The following is a 21,446-nucleotide window of genomic DNA, read 5'->3' as shown; positions in this document are numbered from 1 at the left end:
ATTAAGGACTATATACTCACCTTTGCTTTGCACCTTTTTTAGCCCATACCCAACAAAAATGTACTCTATCAAGTAATAACTGAGACAAATGAAAAAAAATGTTCCACAAGATAATTAAAACTGCTTAGTTTTAGGCTTCAGAGATACGGTGCGGAAACTTGGCCCACCAAGTCCGCGCGGACCAGCGATCACCCCGTACACTAGCGCTATCCTACACACTACAATTTACAATTTTACCAAAACCAATTAACCTACGAAGCTATACATCTTTGGAGTGTGGGAGGAGCCGGAGCACCCGGAGAAAACCCACATGGTCACAGGGAGAACATACGAACTCAGTATAGACAGCACCCACGTCGAACCCATTCTCTGGCGTTGTAAGGCAGCCACTCTACCGCTGTGCCACCCCGTTAATATTGTTAATACGTTTAGGTTTATTATTGTCACTTGTACCAAGATACGAATAAAAGCTTTTGTTTGCCTGGTGTCGAATCAAAGTAGAGCAAAGAGAAAGATACCAGGGTGAATCTTTGAGAATATAGTTTCTCAACTACTTTTTAGCTGTTGTATAACTTATGTCATTTCATTTAATTTTGGTACAGATAGAACTAAGGCTTTTACTTCCACTATTCTGAGCCTTGACAACTAAAAGCAATGCTGATTTTATTATTTTCTAACTACCCACATTTTTGCAGTACATGTTAAGCCCCACATTTCTAAGTCGGGTGTGGTCTGCTCGTAATCTTATCACACGGCAGGAGCAGTAACATCTATATTGATATCCAGGTTTTGGAGTCAGGTTGTGAAATCCCGTGGGGTGGCTGTTTGAAGGGCATCCAACCATGTGCTCTCAGAAAGGTCGGGCTTGAAAAATGCGTTTCACTGATGGGTTTTTTGTCGTGACAACAATGACTTAATTTTAGCTTCCATCAGTATAACAAATGACGGCATCCTCCTTTTCTCATCTATAACCTGTTCAAGGCTGCCTCATAAGTGGCAATGTTTGTTCATTAGCTGCGTAGAGTAAGTGATAAAGTCTTTGCCGGGGACCATGTTGTGGTTGCGTTAAGACCAACGCTGTATAAGACCAAGTTCCATGCAGGGCTTTGTGGTGGGAAGTGGGATAACTCAGTTAGGCAACATGATTGCCATAGACAACAAATTGAGCCAAAAGGACCTGTTTCTGTGCAATGGAGCTTTATGACTCTTAATACCTCCTTGGATTTAAATGTTGACAACTCCCATTCTCCCAGCTACAAATTCACTATCAAAACATCATAGAACTGAAATGATGTGCTTTGCCATAAATGATAACAGAAACACCAGTATTTTCAGCATTTTTTTCTGATAGTCAAAATACAGTCAGCAGAACGGGTCATTAATTCATCTTTGGGTTGAGCAGGATTCTGACATGCTAATGTGTAGGTTCTTTGTAGTTATACTGGCAGTATTTGATGGTTTCCTTATGGTTGGTTAATTAAAATCTGTTTTATTTTGGCCAGTTAAGTCCTTTCAAAGGATAATCTGAAATTAAGAAACAGCATATTTGAACTTTTTGCACTGGCGAACGATCACTTGTAATATTTCTGCAGTTATTTTTCAATAAATGTTTATGCTTCTAACTATATTGTGTTTGAAGTTCTGTCTCTTTTGTGGGATGGCTGACTATATTGTTTGCAGTTGTGGTTTTATGCAGTGCCAAGTGGTTTATCTGGTTAGGTGTAATGGAAAACATACTTGTGTCGTATTTTGTCTTAAAAAAAAAACTAATTTGTGCACATTGCTTGCATTGTCAGAAATAAAACGTTTATTATAATCTGATTACTTAAAAACTCTTCTTCCTTTTGCAGGGTGATGGGCGAAGTTACCCAGTGTCGGAGTGTCTAGACTTGTGCCAGAACCTGGATTTGTCTGACACCATGGTGCAACAGAGGCTGGATGAGATCAAGGATTCGATCAAACGAGAGATACGAAAGGAACTTAAAATTAAGGAAGGAGCGGAGAACCTCAAGAAAGTCACAACTGATAAGAAGAATCTGGCATATGTGGAAAATATGTTAAAAAAGTCGAGCAAAAAACTAGATGAGCTTCACCAAGAGCTGCAAGAGTTGAACGCACACATTGTTGTGAATGATCCTGAGCTGGCAGGTAAATGATGCAGTTGTTTCTTCAGGGTACTTTTCATAGAGTTATGCAGCGTGGAAACAGGCCCATTGGCCCAATTTGTCTATACCGACCAACATGGCCAATCTACACTAATCCCACCTGCCTGCATTTGGCCCATATCCCTCTAAACCTATACTATTTTTGTACCTGTCTAAATGTTTCTTAAATGTTGTGATAGTAACTGCCTCGGCTAGCTCCTCCAGCAGCTCGTTCCATATACCTACTGCCCTTTGTGAAAAACAAAATGGTGCCCCTCGGGTTCCAATTAAATCCCCCCCACCCCTTACCTTAAGCCTAAGCATACAGAATAGTGAAAGGTTTGGATAGAATGGATGTGGAGAGGATGTTTCCATTAATGGGGGAGTGTGGCGTCAGCTGATACACAGACCACTTATGGTCGAACCCTCGTCAGTAGTTACGAAGGCTGTCACGTGACGTCAGGGGCTAAGTGTCCTGCTGCATAGCATATCTCATCTTGCGATCAGCCCAGTCAACAGGTAGCTGAGCTCGAGTCAACAACCTCGCTCAGCTACAGCAGCAACGACAATGATGTTAGTGGACCAAACTTACATGTAACACCTGAATAAAGCAACTGATTATTCACCACGTTTGGTGCCGCTACAAGAATCTAGAACTAGAGGTCATAGCCTCAGAATTAAAGGACGTTCTTTTAGGAAGGAGATGAGAATTTTCTTTAGTCAGAGGGTGGTAAATCTGTGGAATTCTTTGCCACAGAAGGCTGTAGAGACCAAGTCAATGGATATTTGTAAGGCAGAGATAGATAGATAGATTATTGATTAGTACAGGTATCCGAGGTTATGGGGAGAAGGCAGGAGAATGGGGTTAGGCGGGAGAGATAGATTAGCCATGATTGAATGGTGAAGTAGACTTGATGGGCCAAATGGCCTAATTCTACTCCTATTCCTTATGACCTTTTGAAACTATGGCCTCGATTCTCGATTCCCCTACCCTGTGCATTTACCTTATCTATTCCTCTCATGATCTTGTACACCTCCATAAAATCACCCCTCATCCTCCTGCTCTCGATGGAATAAAGTCCGAGCCTGCTCAACCTCTTTCCCTGTAAATCTTTTCTGCACCCTTTCCAGCTTAACAATATTTTTCCTATAACAGGGTGACCAAAACTGAACACAATACTGAACACAAATGTGGCCCGACCAATGTCTTGTAATGTGACCTCCCAATTTCTATACTCAACCCTGAGGCATACCACTATGACACCCAGTCTGAAAAACAACCTTCCACCATCACCCTGTGCTACGTTCCATGAAGCCAATTTTCTATCCAGTCAGCTAGATCTCCTTGGATCCAACACGAACTAACCTTCCAGAGAAGCCTTCTACGCTGAACCTTGTCAAAAGCCTTGCTGAAATCCATATATAAGTCTACAGCTCTGTCCTCATCAGCCCCATCAGGATGAGAGGGTATCTTACAGAAATATATAAAATTATTAATGGATTGGATACGCTAGATGCAGGAAACATGTTCCCGATGTTACGGGAGTCCAGAACCAGGAGCCACAATTTAAGAATAAGGGGTAGGCCATTTAAAACTGATGAGGAAAAACATTTTCACGCAAAAATTGTGAATTTGTGGAATTCTCTGCCTCATAAGGCAGTGGAGGCCAATTCACTGGATGCATTCAAAAGAGAGTTAGATAGAGCTCATAGGGCTAGTGGAATCAAGGGATATGGGGAGAAGACAGGAACGGGGTACTGATTGTGGATGATCAGCCATGATCACAATGAATGGTGATGCTGGCTCGAAGGGCCGAATGGCCTACTCCTGCAACTATTGTCTATGTATCTAACCTTTTTGGTCACATCTTCAAAAAACACTAATATTTGTGAGACACAATCTCCCACATACAAACCCATGCTGACTGTTCCTCATCAGTTCCTATCCATCTAAATGCTGGTATATCTTATTCCTCAGAATACTCTCTAGTAACTTTCCGTCCACAGATGTTAGACTCACTGGCCTGTAGCTCCCAGGCTTTTCCCTGCAGCCTTTCATAAATAGAGGCACAACATTTGCCACCCTCCAGTGTTCCGCATCTCACCCGTATTAAATGACGTCGCATGAATCTCACCCAGGGCACCTGCAATTTCCTCTCTAGCTTCCCACAGTCTCCTTGTTGTAATATTTGAAATTATGGACTAATTTCTATACAGCTGCTGCACGGAGCAGTGTTTTTACTCTGCAACTTTATAAGTGAGCTGCTGTGCTTGCCTTTCACCGCTGCTTCTCCCATTTGCATTCCAGCTGGGTAAATTCTTATCACATGGCAATCGAGAGCTGAGTTGGCAAGAGCCGCATCAAAAAGCGAGCCTGCTGCTGACAACAAAATACATCAACCCTTTTATCTCTCCACGAGTAACTGGCCACCCCACACACTGCTATTCATCTGCCCAGTCTTAAAAGTGCAGCAAATGTAGAGTTGTGTTTCAGTAAAACCATTTGTTCAAAGTCAAAAATGTTTTCTGTCATGCAACCAAGTATGCGCTGTATTTATAGATCTTCCTCGTGTAACCAGGCACACGGTGATGGGCACTTTGTTTCAACAGTAATTTCTAGATTAGTACTGAGTTTACAATAATATTTAGAATACTGCGATGGCATTAATTTGTATTCATTACACTTCATTTTCTGGTTGATAGAACAAACCTAGATAATATACTTAGGTCTGAGCTAATGTTGCACTTTGGCAGGTTGCCAGGTGGCATAGCCGGAAGACAAACCTGTTGACCACTTTTCTTGTTTCCCCCTACTCTTCACTTTTATTTTGAAAGGAGATGTTATATTCTTCAATTCTTACTTTTATGAATGCTACACTACAACTCGTTAGAGAGAATTTACTTTGCTTTCTAGGCCTCTAGCACGCTGGACAAGGGCAGCAAAAATGCTCATCCACCCGTGCTTGTTTCTGGCTGAGGCCATAACACATGTTAATGGTTGATTTCTCTACCACTGTTTAGTCATAGAGCATGGAAAACGGCCCTTTGGCCCAACATGCCCATGCTTACCAAGATGCCCATTCGCACTAGTCCCACATGCCCGTATTTTGTCCATATCTAAAATCTTTCTTATCCATGTACCTGTCCAAATGTCTTTTAAATATTGTAGTGTCTGCTTCAACTACCCCCACTGGCAGCTTACTCCATATACCCATCACACTCTGTGTGAAAAAAGTTGCCCCTCAGGTCCCTATTAAATCTCTCCCCTCTCACCTTAAACCTCTGTCCACTTGGTTCTTGATTCTTCTATTCTAGGTAAAATACTCTGCATATACCCTATCTATTCGTCCTCCTGGTCTTATCATATATCTATAAGATCGCCCCTCATCCTTCTGTGCTCCAAGGAATACCGATTCTTGCCTGCCCTATCTCTCCCTATAGCGCAGTCCCTTGAGTCCTGGCAATATTCTCGTAAATCTTGCCTGCACTCTTTCCAGCTTAACAACATATTTTCTATAGCAGGGTGACTATAACTGAATACGATACTCCAAATGTAGCCTCGCCAATGTCTTGTACAACTGTAACATAACATCCCAACTTGAACGTGTGGGAAAGAACTGCAGATGCTGGTTTAAATCGAAGATAGGAAAAATGCTGGAGTAACAGGCAGCATCTCTGGGGAGAAGGAATGGGTGACGTTTTGGGTCCAGACCCTTCTTCCCCCCTTTCTCCTTAAATGGTCTTGCCCTCACCTTGCCTTCTTACTCACCAAAGGCATTTCATGGTCCCATTTAGCTGTCCTGATTCCCTGTTTGAGTAGAACACACTTTTCTACTCAACATATGTAAGTTTATACTTTCTATTTGAGTTCTCTCCTGCTCTGTATCCCTCATGTAAACTCTCTGAGTTTAACTTTCTAAACTTACATATGTTTCCTTTTACTTTGTAACTAAATTTGGAATATCATCCGTCATCCAAAGTTCACAAACCTTGCCATCATCCTTGACTGTCTTCCTCACAGTAACGTTTTGGTAAAACTAGTCAACATTTCCAAGGCCCGACCATTAACAGTATTCGCCTTGTTATTCCTCCTAAGGTGCGTTACCTCATTTTTAGGATTAATTTCTATCTGCCATTGCTTGACCCACCTGAAAAATTGCATTAAATCTAGTTCCTTAAAGCCAAAGGCTTTTCTATAAGCACCATCCATTTTTGTGGCATCTGCCAATTTGCATTAATCATGCATTCTTGCATTCATATCCAGATCGCAACAAATCACAAGGGTCCCAGCCCCCATCCCTGAGTGCACCATTGGTCACAGGCTTCCAATCACAAATCATAACTTTTTTTTAATGTTTTGTACATTTTACTGAAACAAAAGCAATATTACATGCAAATGTTTTGATCAAACAGACATCTTTTTTACAGTTATTTATAATTCTGTCTTTTAGTAATTTCCTGTCCCCAGTTTAAGTATGTCTTTGGATAGTGTACACATGATTGCTGATAGTGCTTTTTACGATTGAGAAACCAGATGGCGGATCTTTGAGGCTGTTTAAACTGCATTGACTTTAAATGAAGACATGTTAATCTACTTTTTACTGCTAACATTACTGTCAAATTGTATGCAGAATAAAACAGGAAATCCTTGTTCAGGCTTTAGATTGCAGCCGTTTTACATTGGGCTTTTCACAGAAGTAGTTTCTGAAATTTACCCTCAATCGTACTAGTACTCAGTGCAAAGTTTATATGATGTAGCACTTTCATTGATCTCTTCAGCCAAAAAAGATAAGTTCGTTTTTGCTGAGTAGACAAAATGAACATAAATTGAAGCTTTTCTTGGAAGCTGATGTTTAAATATGAAGTATGGCCGTTGGTTCTCCTTTTACAATTTTATTTTGGATGTTCATCTTGTCAGTTCTTTAAATGCTTCTCCAAACACTCAACAACAACTTTCCTCTGGAAAGCACTTTCCCATCGAAACAATTTGTCACTAAACTGTTACTAATGTGCATTTTCTTAACTTGGAAAATTAATAGTCAAGTCAAGAGTGTTTTATTGTCATATTTCCCGAAATGAGACAATTAAATTCTTACTTGCAGCATCACAACTTATATGTAGCCAGGGTGAAGTGGGTCTGGTCTCTGATGATGCTGACTGCCTTTGTGAGACAGCGACTCCCAAAGATCTCTTTGATGGATTAAAACATATCTTGCCCTATGTCAACCATCAGTGCTCATTTTAAGCAGGCACAGGCCAATCACCCAACCAGAAAATCTTGAGATTTAACTGTAGGTCTATCTTTCATATTGCTCCCAATGTGTAACATTTACTTTTTTCTATAGTTTTTTGATATCATGTTCTCCCTCAAATGTTGTATCTTAATGTTTTCAAATGGCAGTCATTATTTCACATTTCTTTTCGTTTAAAAAAAAAAGCTTTTTCAACAAAACCCAGACATCTGTCTGTTCTTGTCTTTGGCTTTCTTATTTTGAAAGAGGAAAAGTTTGTTGTAACAAAACCACCAACATGACCTGTAGTGCATTTCACAAAAGATAGAGCCATTCAAAGTAACTGTGAATGAGTCCAATGACAGCAACTATGTGATCTGTATTTTGAGTGGAAAAAATCCATTTAAAGCAAAAGAGAATCCCAGTCAATGATGACAGAAGTTTCCATTCTAAATTGAAGTAGCAATAAATAGCACTGTAAACACAGCTGCGTGGATTTGTCTCTGTAATGGGATTCCCCAGGGCTTCCAGTTCACTAAAATTCATGCTGACCCAGCAGTAAAGATTTCAATGAATCCAACAAGCAGACTGATTCACAGCAGTGATTATGCTGCAAGAGTGGTAGTAAAATCTGAAGTATAACACCTGCCAGCTCTCTAACTAAATGGCAAGAGGTTTGGTGTTAACAATAAGTAAACTTGTTACAAAAGCAATCAATTGCAATAGATGCCGGCTTTTAATATAGAATTTACCCATGACATTTTACATTGATGGAAACAAAACATGGATGCTGAACCTCTGGAGTGGAGTCCAAAAGAAAAGTAAACAGAATGGCAGTTTGAATGTGGGGTATCGGAGGGGGGGGATAGGGATAGATATTGAGTGGTTTAATATACAGTGTGCAGGACAAGCAGCTTGAAGGTTTGATCACCATTGGTGAGGTAAAGAGAGCAGTGGGGGGGGGGGAAATATACAGGAGACCAAGAAGTCAGGAAACGGAGGAATTTATAAGCCCGTACACACTTAGAAACTCAGGGTGTTTGTAGGTCAGTGAGCACAGGGTTGATGGGTGAAAGAAACTTGATGCAAACTAAGATGTAAGCAGCAGAGTTTTTTGATGACTTCAACTATGCAGCATTTGGGAAATGGGAGATTTGCCAGGAGAGCACTGAAATAGTAAGATTAAACGAGAACTTACCAGTTTGAAGTTTGATCTGTATTTTATGAGGAGGAACGTTGAGGGAATACGTGAAGAACCCCGCTTACGACGCATGCGTGTCATCCTTCAAAGCAGCGGTGTGAGGTCACAGAAACACTATAATGACCTAATATAGTAAGATTATCAAAGAGATACCAGTTTAAGATATGACTAATTGAGGGTGGGAGCGGAGGGCACGTATTCCCTCAACGTTCCTCCTCATAAAATACAGATCAAACTTCAAACTGGTAAGTTCTCGTTTAATCTTACTATTTTACTTCGGAGTCACGTGAGTGACTACGTGAAGACTTCAAAGCTCTGTGACCTCATGCCGTGGAACGAGTCCATGCTTCACAACTGCCTTGGTTGTGGGGAGAATGATGTTAACATCATTAAACATAATACGATATTGAAACCCAACTGTAAAATATTAATTCCAATTATTGCCCCTATTTATGCGGTGAATTATATGCAGAACTTAAAATTGTTTCTGCAATTCTTCCAGGTTCAATAACTGGTTTGTTATAAAGTCGTTGGATAGTTTCCTCCGTTGACCATTCTACTGTCTCGAGGGTTTTGTCCATTGGTACGTCCAGCTTCATAGCTGCCAATGTAGCTTCCGTTAACACTGGCCACATTCAGAGCCCCACAATTTCCCGGAGGTAAATGTCTTGCCAACACCTCAGCAAAGGTATTGGCTTGCAGGTGATGTGTAGACATGTACTTTTATCCAACCGCTCCTGCCGACCTTCGTGCTCTCGGGCACTAGTCGCACGCGGTTTTTGCCGCAGCCGGTCCCCATGCCTACGGGCACTGGTCGCTCCCGGCCGCCCCATATAATTATGCCGTTGCTCGCAGTCCCGGTACTCCCCGGCACCTGTCGCTGACGGCCGAACATGCTGCAGCCACTCGTACCGGTTTCCCAGCTCCGCGAAAGTGGCCGCTGCTGGCTGCGCTATATCCTGCAGCTGCTCATCCTTACTTCGGTATCGGTAAGTATTATCCGGAAGCTGTTTCTCCACATCACTTTCGCAGTGATGTACTTTGCGCTTTGCCTTCCCGCCCGGTCTAGGATTTGATGTTTAAATCCGGCACAGCTGATGTCTCCATACAAGTTGCCTGTGCCGGCGGCTGCTGCTGCAGGTCCCCGGCACCTTCGCCACTGACGTCCTGCAGCTTCTTTACAGCCTTTCTACGCGTTGCTCTGTCCATTTCCTACACAGGGTGAAATGCAGAGTCCACTTTCTCCCCTCCTTCAGGGTTATGTAAACCTGTGCCTTGGTCAGGGTCTGACCAAATTTGGTCCTGCCCACTCTCCTCCGAGGAGTAAGAGATATCTTGCGGCCCCACACGGGGTACCGCTGTGGGACTTACCTTTTGCCCACTGTGGCTAGCCTCCATATTTCTGGGACTGCCACCATGGAGGAGCTCCTCCAGCCGTTTTGGTGTGATTTGCACTCGCTCCCTTTCGGGAGATGGTGGTGTTGATTCTTTTTTTCTTCCACCCGTTTTGGTGTGATTTGCACTCACTCCCTTTTCGGAGATGGTGGTGCTGATTCTTTCTTTCTTCCACCCGTTTTGGTGTGATTTGCACTCGCTCCCTTATTGGGAGATGGTGGTGTCGACATTTGTTGCTGTGCCTCTCGCTCTCTGCTGCTCTGTCCGCTCGTGGCTGCTCCTAAAACCCCTCCAACCGACCCCCATTGCGCACGGGCACTGGTCGCTCGCGGCTATTCAGAGTCGGACTCCTCGAAGTCAACGACTCTGATTATGCCTACCTCTCCCGACCAGCCGGGGCCGGCGTGGGAACGAAGTTGGGAGCAAAAATCGGGAGGGAAAGTCGGGAGCAAAAGTCGGGGGGGGGGGGTAAGTCTGGCACAGCTATTCCCATTACGGGAGTTCAGCCTGTTGCTGCTGTCTGTTTTCCCCCCCTGCCTCTGCGGTGCTCCAGCGGGTCCAACGTGTACTCAGTGCTCTCGGGCACTGACCGCTCGCCGCTATTTTTAGACTTGCGGAACCCCTGTTAACGCGCCAGTTCCGCACCTTCCAGCCCCTCAGACCCATGAATTATTAAATCCCCTAAACGACTTGTGGGGCTGTTTCCGGGTTGTCGGGAAAACTGCTCCAGCGACCGTTGTCCTAGCGCTAAAGTCGGCTCCGTTCCTGTTTAAAAGCAATTAACGGGCCCCGGCCGCTGCTGGCTGCCTGCAAATCTGCAGACTCTCCCCAGCCAGCTTCATCAGCCTTCTAGATAAAAAAGGGTAAGTAAAGAAAACGAAGTTCCCTTACGTTCCTGTTGCAGGTTCAACCCCTGCCGATTAGGAGGAACGTCCTTCCTCCAGCGATGACGAGTTCGAATGCGTGTAGCGATATGACACGCATGCGTCGTAAACGGGGTTCTTCACGTAGTCACTCACGTGACTCCGAAGTAAAATAGCCATGTCTGGGTATAATGAAAGCATAAAGTAGTTTTCAGTAAATAGATTTGAGTCCTGCATGCAAATATGACGTATTGCGTAAGTCGAAGCGAAGGAAGCGGTCATCGGGCTGGATACGATATGGATTTGACATCATAGGTGAGAATCAAATAGAATGCAATGGTTACAAACACTTTGATACAGCTTGAGCTTTTGGCTGAGGAGAGGTTTTATTTTTCTTCTTGCGTAGGGCATGTTACCATATTTGTTCTATTTTCTATTGATCTATTTGATCTTATTTGATTGTGCACGCCGGGTTGATTGCTTTCGTCGAAACAGGTTGCACGTGAAGGTTGCAATCTCACACCCCAGAGGTTTTATTGATCGAGTATCAGTTTAGAAACTCATCCAAACCAATGGTGTGCAATTAGAAACAATGTGCTGTCCACAGTTGAAGGCACAGTGGAAGGATTGGGAAAGGTGATAGTAAGATGAAAGCAGGGTGTTGTTAACAAGTGGAATGTGATATGTTTTGGCTGTGGTCACCACAGATAGCAGGTGGATGAAATATGGATAAGCCAAGATAGACTGTACTCTAATGGGCCTGCCCCACTTAGGCGATTTTTTGGGCGACTACAGGCGACTGCCGCAAAATATTCAACATAGTGAAAAAATGTCACCGACAGTGGCGACAATTTTTGCTGTCGTAGGTTGACGTAGGTGTTGTCGTAGGTTGTCGCCAGGTGTCGTGGATGAATTCCATTAAAACTAGTCCCTGGCAGTCGTCTAAAGAGTTATCTAAGTGGGACAGGCCCATAAGGATATCAGTGATTAGAGACGTCATAGCAGCAGATTTTATTCTCAATGACTGGAATGATAGACACGTACCTGCAAAAGGAGGTCAAACTGAGGATGGTGAGGATGGTGTATACATCGCTGGTTGTATATATAAAAATATGGTATGATTATAGTTGTGCCTGTACAGGATGTTTTCTGTTATCAATCTCAAAACTTGGAACCTGCCTTTTTATAAACAAATCTCATTTGCTTAATGTATGTTACCTTTATTCCATCGAAGAAAGATGTGTAAAATTTTGGGATCAACCGCTCATGCAGATGCCCCTGTCCCACTTAGGAAACCTGAACGGAAACCTTTGGAGACTTTGCGCCCCACCCAAGGTTTCCGTGCGGTTCCCGGAGGTTTTTGTCAGTCTCCCTAATGGTCGAAAGTGGTTTTCGCTTCTTCTATGTTCCGGCGATTATTTCAAAAAATTCAAAACCGGCCGCAACTAAAAATAGGTTTCCGTTTTAAAAATTGGTAATTTTTTAGTCGAAGCCGGTTGCGATGCTAGTTGAAGGTGGTTGCCGGGAACCGCACGGAAACCTTGGGTGGGGCGCAAATTCTCCAGAGGTTTCCGTTCAGGTTTCCTAAGTGGGACAGGGGCATTAGCAGTTCAAGCCAAAGATAGACACAAAATGCTGGAGTAACGCAGCGGGACAGGTAGCATCCCTGGAGAGAAGGGATGGGTGAAGTTTCAGGTCGAGACCCTTCTTCAGACTAGTTCCTTCTCTCCAGAGACGCTGCCTATCCCGCTGAGTTACTCCAGCATTTTGTGTCTACCGTTTAAACCAGCATCTGCTAAACATTTCAAGGCATGCGATCTGATGGGAAATTTTAACGTGAGATACTGTCTCTCTTCACAGATCCTAGGTGACCTGCTGAGTGGTTCCAGCATTTTCTGATTTTATTTCCAACTTGGGGTTGGGATTGGGTGGAATGCACACAGTCTTTCCCCCAAGTTAGAGGAATCAAAAACTAGAGGGCAAAGGTTTAAAATGAGAGGGGAAAGATTGAAGAGGAACCTGAGGGGCAACTTTTTCACACAGAGGTGGTACATATATGATACATAAACTGCTGGAGGAAGTGGACATAGTAGATATCATGACAACATTTAAAAGACATTTGGACAGGCAGATGGTTAGGAAATGTGTGGAGGAATATATAGGTCAAATGCATGCAAATAGGACTACTTAAATGGACATCTTGATTAGCGTGGACAAGTGTGGCCAAAGGGCCCAATTCCATGCTGTATGACATTTTGACTTGTAACTACAGCAGTGTTCTGATTTTGTATTTTTGTCTATTATAGAGAGCCTATATTTGCCTTGCCATCTCTTCTGCGTTACATTATGAAAACATATGATATTTGCTTTGAACCAGTATAAGAACCAGACCGTACATTGACATGTTACGGATAGACCCCCACTTAGTGGTCAAACTATGGTTACTTGTGGAAGCTTGCAGACTCGCATTTTCTCTAGTTACCCAGGATTTCTTCACCATAATCACAGCCTTGATCAAAGCTACATTTATTTGTGCAAATCTATATTCGCCTCACCTCAAAACACGCTGCCTGATTGATGACCTGGTTCCTGGTGTTTAGGAAAATGGATATATTGTATGAAATCTCTGGAAAATTATGTGTTCATTTTTTAGATCTGGGTTCTCAGTTCTGCTGGCATCTATTTTATTGCCAGCCACTAATGGTCCTGAGTTAGAACATAAAATAGTGCAGAACAAGAACAGATCTTTAGGCCCACAATGTCTGTGCCAAAAATGTTGCCAAGACCAACTCTTACCTGCCTGCACAAATCCATATGCCTCCATACCCTGCATATCCATATGTTTATCAAAATGTCATTTGAATTCTGTGACTAAGTGGTGATGGTGAGCCACCTTCTTGAATTGCAACCGTCCTTCAAGTGAAAGTACTGGGCAGAATGTTCCAATATTTAGATCCAGTCGCACAGAAGAATAAGCAATATATTTCTTGGTCCAGGTAGTGTATGACTTGGAGGAGAATATGCTGGAGCAAGGACATCAGGAACGTAGCCTCGTTTTGTTTGATGATAGAAGTTATGGGCTTGCGAGGTGCTGCTGGAGTAGCTTGGGCAAATAATTGCAGTGCGTTTCATAGACTGCACACAGAAAAACCACTGCTAGTATAAGGAACGAACATTTATGACAGTTGATCGGGTGCGATTCAGGCAGGTTGCTTTCTCCTGACGTTATTGAGCTTCATGAGAATTACTGCCACTGTACTTATCCAGGGGAATTCCATTGTGCTCCTGATTAGTCTAGGCCATTCTTCATGCAGGCATGGGTTGCTTCATTTCTGTATTGTCTGTACCTTTCTAGGTTTCTGACTATGGTCAAGGCCAATTGCCACCATTACCCGATTGACTGGCAACTTGTCCTAACAGCAACCATGTCTAACTCCGGCCTCCCACTATTCCATATATTCTTTTTGCCCTATCTCTCCACCAAACATTCTCTGCAACTTTAAACTTACATGTTTTTCTGTCGTTTCCCAGATCTGATCTGAAACAGTGACTCTTTTTTTCTTGCCATTGATGCTGCCTAACCTACTTAGTGTTTCCAGCATATTATTTTTATGGCAAAATCTGTACCTTGTTTATTTCTTCCCCAAAGTTGCGAAAGGGAAGAAATTACGGAAAACATCAGGAAACTAAAAGTAACACAAGAGTACAGTAGAGAGCATGCTGACCGGTTGCATCGTGGCTTGGTTCGGCAACTTGAGCGCCCAGGAGCGGAAAAGACTACAAAAAGTAGTAAACACTGCCCAGTCCATCATCGGCTCTGACCTCCCTACCATTGAGAGGATTTATCGCAGTCACTGCCTCAAAAAGGCTGGCAGCATCATCAAGGACCCACACCATCCTGGCCACACACTCATCTCCCCGCTACCTTCAGATAGAGGGTACAGGAGCCTGAAGACTGCAACGTCCAGGTTCAGGAATAGCTACCTCCCCACAGCCATCAGGCTATTAAACTCAACTCAAACAAAACTCTGAACATTAATCGACCATTATCTGTTTATTTGCACTTTATCTGTTTATTTATTCATGTGTGTATATATTTATATAATGGTATATGGATACACTGATCTGTTCTGTATTCATGCCTACTATATTCTGTTGTGCTGAAGCAAAGCAAGAATTTCATTGTCCACACATGACAATAAACTCTTGAATCTTGAATCTTGAGAAGGTATTTTAAGCACAGAATGCTGGACAGGATGCAATTAAGAAGGCATATCGCCTTCTGGATTGTTAAATGTTTGATAGATAGGGAGAGCAAATGAGAGGGAATAAAGAATACATTCTGCTGGGCCATTCTGCTGGGCAGAATGTGGCATGGTTATCTCAAGATCTGCAGTTAGGCCCCGAATTTGCGTTTTGAAACTTAATAACTTGGATCTAGGAATGAAAAGCTATCTGTCTCAGTCTGCAGCTGACAAATTGGAAGGCAGCGTAGATAAATTGTGTAGGAATTTCCTAAAGGACATTTACAGAGTAAGTGAAGAGGCCAAACTATGTCCTCTAGTTATCTCTTATAATTTTATGTTCCTCTATCACATTACACCTTGGCCTCCTTCATTTAAAGAAAAACACGCCCAGCCTCTCCAATCTATCCTGAAAACTAAAGTCCTCCCATCCAGGTGAATACCCCCATGCACCTTTCCCACCACCAGCACATTCTTCCTAAAGGAGGGCGACCAGAACTGCACACAATATTCCAAATATAATCTAACTAGCACCATGATGCCCCAAATGTTATCGCGTCACAAAGTTGCACAACACAGAAACAGGCCATTCATCCCACCACATCCATGCTAACCTATGAAGGCAAGCATGCAATTGCAGCCTTCACCATGCTCTATCGATATCGACACTTTCAGGGATCTGTGTACTATTCATCAATATTTTTTCGTGCCCATCTATTAACTGTCCTATTTCTGTTTGACTTCCAAAATGCATCACCTGGAACTTGTCGGATTAAATACCATCAGCCAAACCTGTACCCAACTTTCCATCTGATCTAGATGAAGTCAGCATTGGACCCGATTGCTAAGTTTGATATCCACAAGATGTTGGATGGAAATTTAATTGCACATCTGGAAAGTGCTTGAGCTTCTATCACTTTTCTTTAAGGGAATTTAAGTCCTAATATCTTGTTCATTGGTTAAGGAAAGAAAAATTAAATCCAGCAAATATAATTCCCTGGTTTGAAACTGCAGAGTAATGTGTTAGAGATAATTTAATTAAAAAAAGGAATGACAGTCACTCATTAACAGTTTGTTGTCCAGCACAAGACATTTTTGGAGTACCATACACAAGTCCTTTATGATTTCAGATTGCCCACGAACCCCAGATACTCCTAATCCTGAGTCTACAAATAATAGCCGCATTGCTGCCTTGAAGAAACAATTGGACATTGAGCTGAAAGTGAAGTTGGGAGCTGAGAATATGATCCAGATGTACTCGAATGGATCTTCAAAGGTGGGTAAATGTGCTGAAATGTACCCACAATATTACAGAGATAATGTTGCAATTAAATAATACACTTTGTGTACTGGCCTGGCTATTTTCGACTGGTCTAAGTAGTGCTACTGTCATAATTTCTCAAATAAGAATTGTACACGATTATGTACTGAATGCTTTGTTCTGCTAATGTCAGTTTGTACAGCAGTGGCACAACTTGTGGTACGTAGTGTTCTAGTCCCACCTGCTGCATTTGGTCCATATCCCTCCAAATCTGTCCTATCCATATACCTGTCTGACTGTTTCTTAAATGTTGAGATAGTCCCTGCCTCAACTACCTCCAGTGGCAGCTTGTTCCATACTCCCACCGCCCTTTGTGTGAAAAGGTTACCGCTCAGATTCCTATTAAATCTTTTCCCCTTCACCTTAAACTCTAGTCCTCTAGTCCTCGATTCACCTTCTCTGGGCAAAAGACACTACCCGATCTTTTCCTCTCATGATCTTTATCACCCCTCATCCTCCTGCGCTCTAAGGAATAGAGTCTCGGCCTACTCAACCTCTCCTTATAGCTCAGACCCTATAGTCCTGGAAACATCCACGTAAATCTCTGTAACTTTTCCAGCTTGGCAACATCTTTCCTATAACACAGTGCCCAGAACTGAACGCAATACTCTAAATGCGGCCTCACCAAAGTCTTATACAACTGTAACATGACCTCCCAACTTCTATACTCAATACTCAATACTCTGACTGATAAAGGCCAATGTGCCAAAAGCCTTTTTGACCACCCGATCTACTGCGACTCCGCCTTCAAGGAACCATGCACCTGCATGCCTAGATCCTTCTGCTCTACAACACTACCCAGAGCCCTACAATTTACTGTATAGGTCCTGCCCAGGTTAAACTTTCCAAAATACAACACCTCACATTTCTCAGCATTGAATTTCATCAACCATTCCTCAGCCCACCTGGCCAATCGATCAAGATCCTGCTGTAATTTTTCACAACCATCTTCACTATTTGCAAAACCTCCCACTTTTGTATCATCTACAAATTTGCTAATCTTGCCGATCCATTCCTAATCAGCCCTTGTGGGTCTAAATGCCTGTATATACTATCCCTGAGAATACTCTCTAGTAACTCTCCAACTACAGATGTTAAGCTCACTGGCCTATAGTTCCCAGCATTTTCCCTGCAGCCCTTATTCAATGGAGGCACAACATTTACCACCCACCAGTCTTCCGGCACTTCTCCTGTATTTAAAGACGATTCGTTAATTTCAACCAGGGCTCCCGCAATTTCCTCTTCAGCTTCCAACAACGTCCGTGGATATATCTGATCAGGCTCTGGAGATTTGTCTACCTTCATACACGATAGTACCTTCAGCACCTCGTTGACCGTAACACTGACTGCTCACAAGACATTTTCATTGACTGCCACAGGTTCCTCCATCCAGAAGATTTCCATGTTATTTTCCCTTTAATTCTACAATTTCACATTTTGTTAAATTATCCCCTACTTCAGGGGTCGGCAACCTTGTTCTGCATAAGGGAGACCCAGACACAGAAGGAGCGCAGCTTTGCGCAGAATGCGGTACAATTGCGGCAGCCAGCGCATGCGTCCTTGCGTCACCGCGCTTGAGCGCCTCGGGCCCGGGAGGTACCCTAGATGAAGGAAGTCTGTGGGCCGGATTACTACGGGGAAAAAACACGCCTGCGGGCCGGATGATATCGGGTTACGGGCCGCATTCGGCCCGGGGGCCATAGGTTGTCCACCCCTGCCCTACTTGTTTATGGAGAATAGTTGTTCCATGGTGGTGTCTGGTGCTTACACAAATGATATGTGAGCATTTTTAAATAGTAAACATGATTTAATATTTTAAAGTTACCTCAGTGCAACATTGCTCTGGCAAATACACTACAAACTAAGGTCTAAAAATTAAAAGTGCCAGGTATTTTGAGATTTTATTTTCCTCTAATAACACCACCTAGATATTTTTTGGAAGAGTTATCGGCATGCATCAATAATACTCAGTTTGTTATTTTGCATTTCAAAGTACTTGCTCTCTCTCCTCCTTTGGCGATCTTGATGTTGATTTTTAACAAAAAAACAAACTCTGTACAAAGGAACATCTGTAAAGCTACGGATATGCGTTGACTTTTGGGTCAAGATCCTGAATTAGGACTGGAAGGGAAGAAGAAAACTGCCAGTGTGTATCAGTACGAAGTGGGGTTGGTAGATGGAACCAAATGGAGAGGAAACGATAGACATTAAACTTGTTGGGGGAAAGGTTTGGGAAAGCTGAACACAGGGGGAAAGACAACTAGGCGGATAGGTGATAGACACAAAATGCTGGAGTGACTCAGCAGGACAGGCAGCATCTCTGGAGAGAAAAAATGGGTGACGTTTTGGGTCGAGACCCTACTTCAGGTGGATGGGTGATTGTGTAGGAGGAGAATACCAGAAATTGGAAAATTCTTTATTCATACCTTGGGATTGTAAGCTACCCAAGTGGAAGATGATATGTTCTTCCAATTTGCGGCCACTTAGGAGAATGGCAGAAGCCAAGGACATACAGGTCAATGTGGGAGTGGGAAGGAGAAGCTGAAGATGGCAACTGTGGTCAGAGTGTAGGTGCTTTGCAAATCAGAAGCCTAGTCTATGCTTGGTTGGTTTACTGAGTACGGAACTTGACCTGTTGAGTTCTTCCAGTGTTCTGTTTTTTTTGGCTCCAGCTTCCAGCATCTGCAGACTCTTTTGCCATCGTACTGCCTAAATTTTGTGCAAGACTGGGTCGTAGAACATTGAACAGAAAAGCCCAGGAATAGGCCCTTTGGCCCACAATGTTTGTGCCAAACTTGAAGCCAGGTTAAACTGACCTCATCTGCCTGTGCATGATCCATACCCCTCTATTCCCAGCACTTCCATGTGCTATCTAAAAGCCTCTTAAACACCACTACGATAACCTGCCTCTACTGCCACCCCAGGCAATGCATTCCTGGCCCCCATTACTCTCTGTGTAACCAAAAAAACTTGATGATAGCTCTCACATAGTATCAACAAATATCTCAACATAGGAATGATTCTTTGGGGGGTTATTAAACATGAATTAAAAAGGAAAGTGTTATGACTTTTTCCACCCTTTTCCTTAATCTATGATGAATTGTCCCAAATGATGCCTGGGCTATAATCTGCATGGACCCAACATCTGGTTCAGTATCACAACAGACGATGTATGTACTCACTTACAGTGCCCTCCATAATGTTTGGGACAAAGATCCATCATTTATTTATTTGCCTCTGTACTCCACAATTTGAGATTTGTAATAGAAAGAAAATCACACGTGGTTAAAGTGCACATTGTTTGATTTTAATAAAGTCCATTTTTATACATTTTGGTTTCACCATGTAGAAATCACAGCAGTGTTTTTACATAGTCTGCCCATTTCAGGGCACCATATTGTTTGGGACACAGCAATGTCATATAAATGAAAGTAGTCATGTTTAGTATTTTGTTGCAAATCCTTTGCATGCAATGACTGCTTGAAGTCTACGATTTATGGACATCACCAGCTGCTGGCTGTCTTCTCTGGTGATGCTCTGCCAGGCCTGTATTACAGCCATCTTTAGCTTATGCTTGTTTTGGGGGCTAGTCCCCTTCAGTTTTCTCTTCAGCATATAAAAGGAATGCTCAATTGGGTTCAGATTAGGTGATTGACTTGGCCACTCAAGAATTGACCCTTTTTTAGCTTTGAAAAACTCCTTTGTTGCTTTAGCAGTATGTTTGGGATCATTGTCTTGCTGTAGAATGAACTGCCGGCCAATGAGTTTTGAGGCATTTGTTTGAACTTGTGCAGATAGGATATGTCAAAACACTGCAGAATTCATTATGCTACTACCATCAGCAGTTGTATCAACAATGAAGATAAGTGAGCCAGTAACTTCAGCAGCCATACATGCCCAGGCCATAAGACCCCCCTGTTTCACAGATGAGGTGGTATGCTTTGGATCTTGGGCATTTCCTTCTCTCCTCCATACTTTTCTCTTGCCATCATTCTGATATGTTAATCTTCGTCTCATCTGTCCACAAGACTTTTTTCCCAGAACTGTGGTTGCTCTTTTAAGTACTTCTTGGCAAACTGTGACCCGGCCATCCTATTTTTGCGGCTAACTCGTGGTTTACATCTTGCAGTGTAGCCTCTGTATTTCTGTTCATGAAGTCTTCTGCGGACAGTGGTCATTGACAAATCCACACCTGACTTCTGAAGAGTGTTTCTGATCTGTTAGACAGGTGTTTGGGGATTTTTCATTATTATATAGAGAATTCTTCTGTCATCAGCTGTGGAGGTCTTCCTTGGCCTGCCAGTCCCTTTGCGATTAGTAAGCGCACCAGTGCTCTCTTTCTTCTTAATGATGTTCCAAACAGTTGATTTTGGTAAGCCTAAGGTTTGGCTGATGTCTCTAACAGTTTTATTCTTGTTTCTCATAATGGCTTCTTTGACTTTCATTGGCACAACTTTGGTCCTCATGTTGATAAACAGCAATAAAAGTTTCCAAAGGTGATGAAATGACTGGAGAAAAGATTAGGTGCTGTGAGTTCTCTTATACCTACATGAGGGCGATCCGGCTCGGGGCTGGAATGGTGATCCGGTGGCTTGGACGGCGTTCTGGCAGCGGTGACCTGAGTCCGGGGTTCAGCCGCGGGCCAGCAGCTGCGTCCGCTGGACTGGAGGGTGGCAGTTTCGACCATCCCGGGCCGCGGTGTTTGAGCCGGCCCGTTTGCGGGGTTCGGTGAGCCGCGGGACTTGATTATACCATCGCCCGGTGGGGTATCGCCCCAGCGCAGAGGGAGAAGAGGAGGGAAGAGACTGCAGCCCTAAGATTTTTGCCTCCACCACAGTGAGGAGGTGCTTGGAGGACTCACTGTGGTGGATGTTAATTTGTGTTTATTGTTGTTTATTATTGTATTATTGTATGTATGACTGCAGGCACGAAATTTCATTCAGACCATTAGGTCTGAATGACAATAAAGGTAATTCTATCTATTCTATTCATTAAGCAGGCATTTAAACACACCTGAGCAATTACAAACACCTGTGAAGCCATGTGC

At 43.0% G+C, this 21,446-nt stretch overlaps 1 protein-coding gene across 2 annotated transcripts in view; it reads left to right on the top strand.

Annotated features, from left to right (window-relative positions):
* pkn2 (protein kinase N2) overlaps positions 1 to 21,446 on the top strand; it is a 122,642-nt gene that overhangs the window by 57,755 nt on the left and 43,441 nt on the right. For both annotated transcript variants that reach the window (XM_033029006.1, XM_033029005.1), the window contains exons 2-3: positions 1,851 to 2,148; positions 16,209 to 16,354. In XM_033029006.1, coding sequence (XP_032884897.1) covers positions 1,851 to 2,148; positions 16,209 to 16,354 — 444 coding nt within the window. The remainder of the gene's footprint in view (positions 1 to 1,850; positions 2,149 to 16,208; positions 16,355 to 21,446) is intronic.

Source organism: Amblyraja radiata, chromosome 10 (genome assembly GCF_010909765.2).
Source record: "Amblyraja radiata isolate CabotCenter1 chromosome 10, sAmbRad1.1.pri, whole genome shotgun sequence".
Taxonomy (NCBI): domain Eukaryota; kingdom Metazoa; phylum Chordata; class Chondrichthyes; order Rajiformes; family Rajidae; genus Amblyraja; species Amblyraja radiata.
Note: the sequence above shows the minus strand (reverse complement) of the source record. Positions and strands in the feature narration are given on the sequence as shown.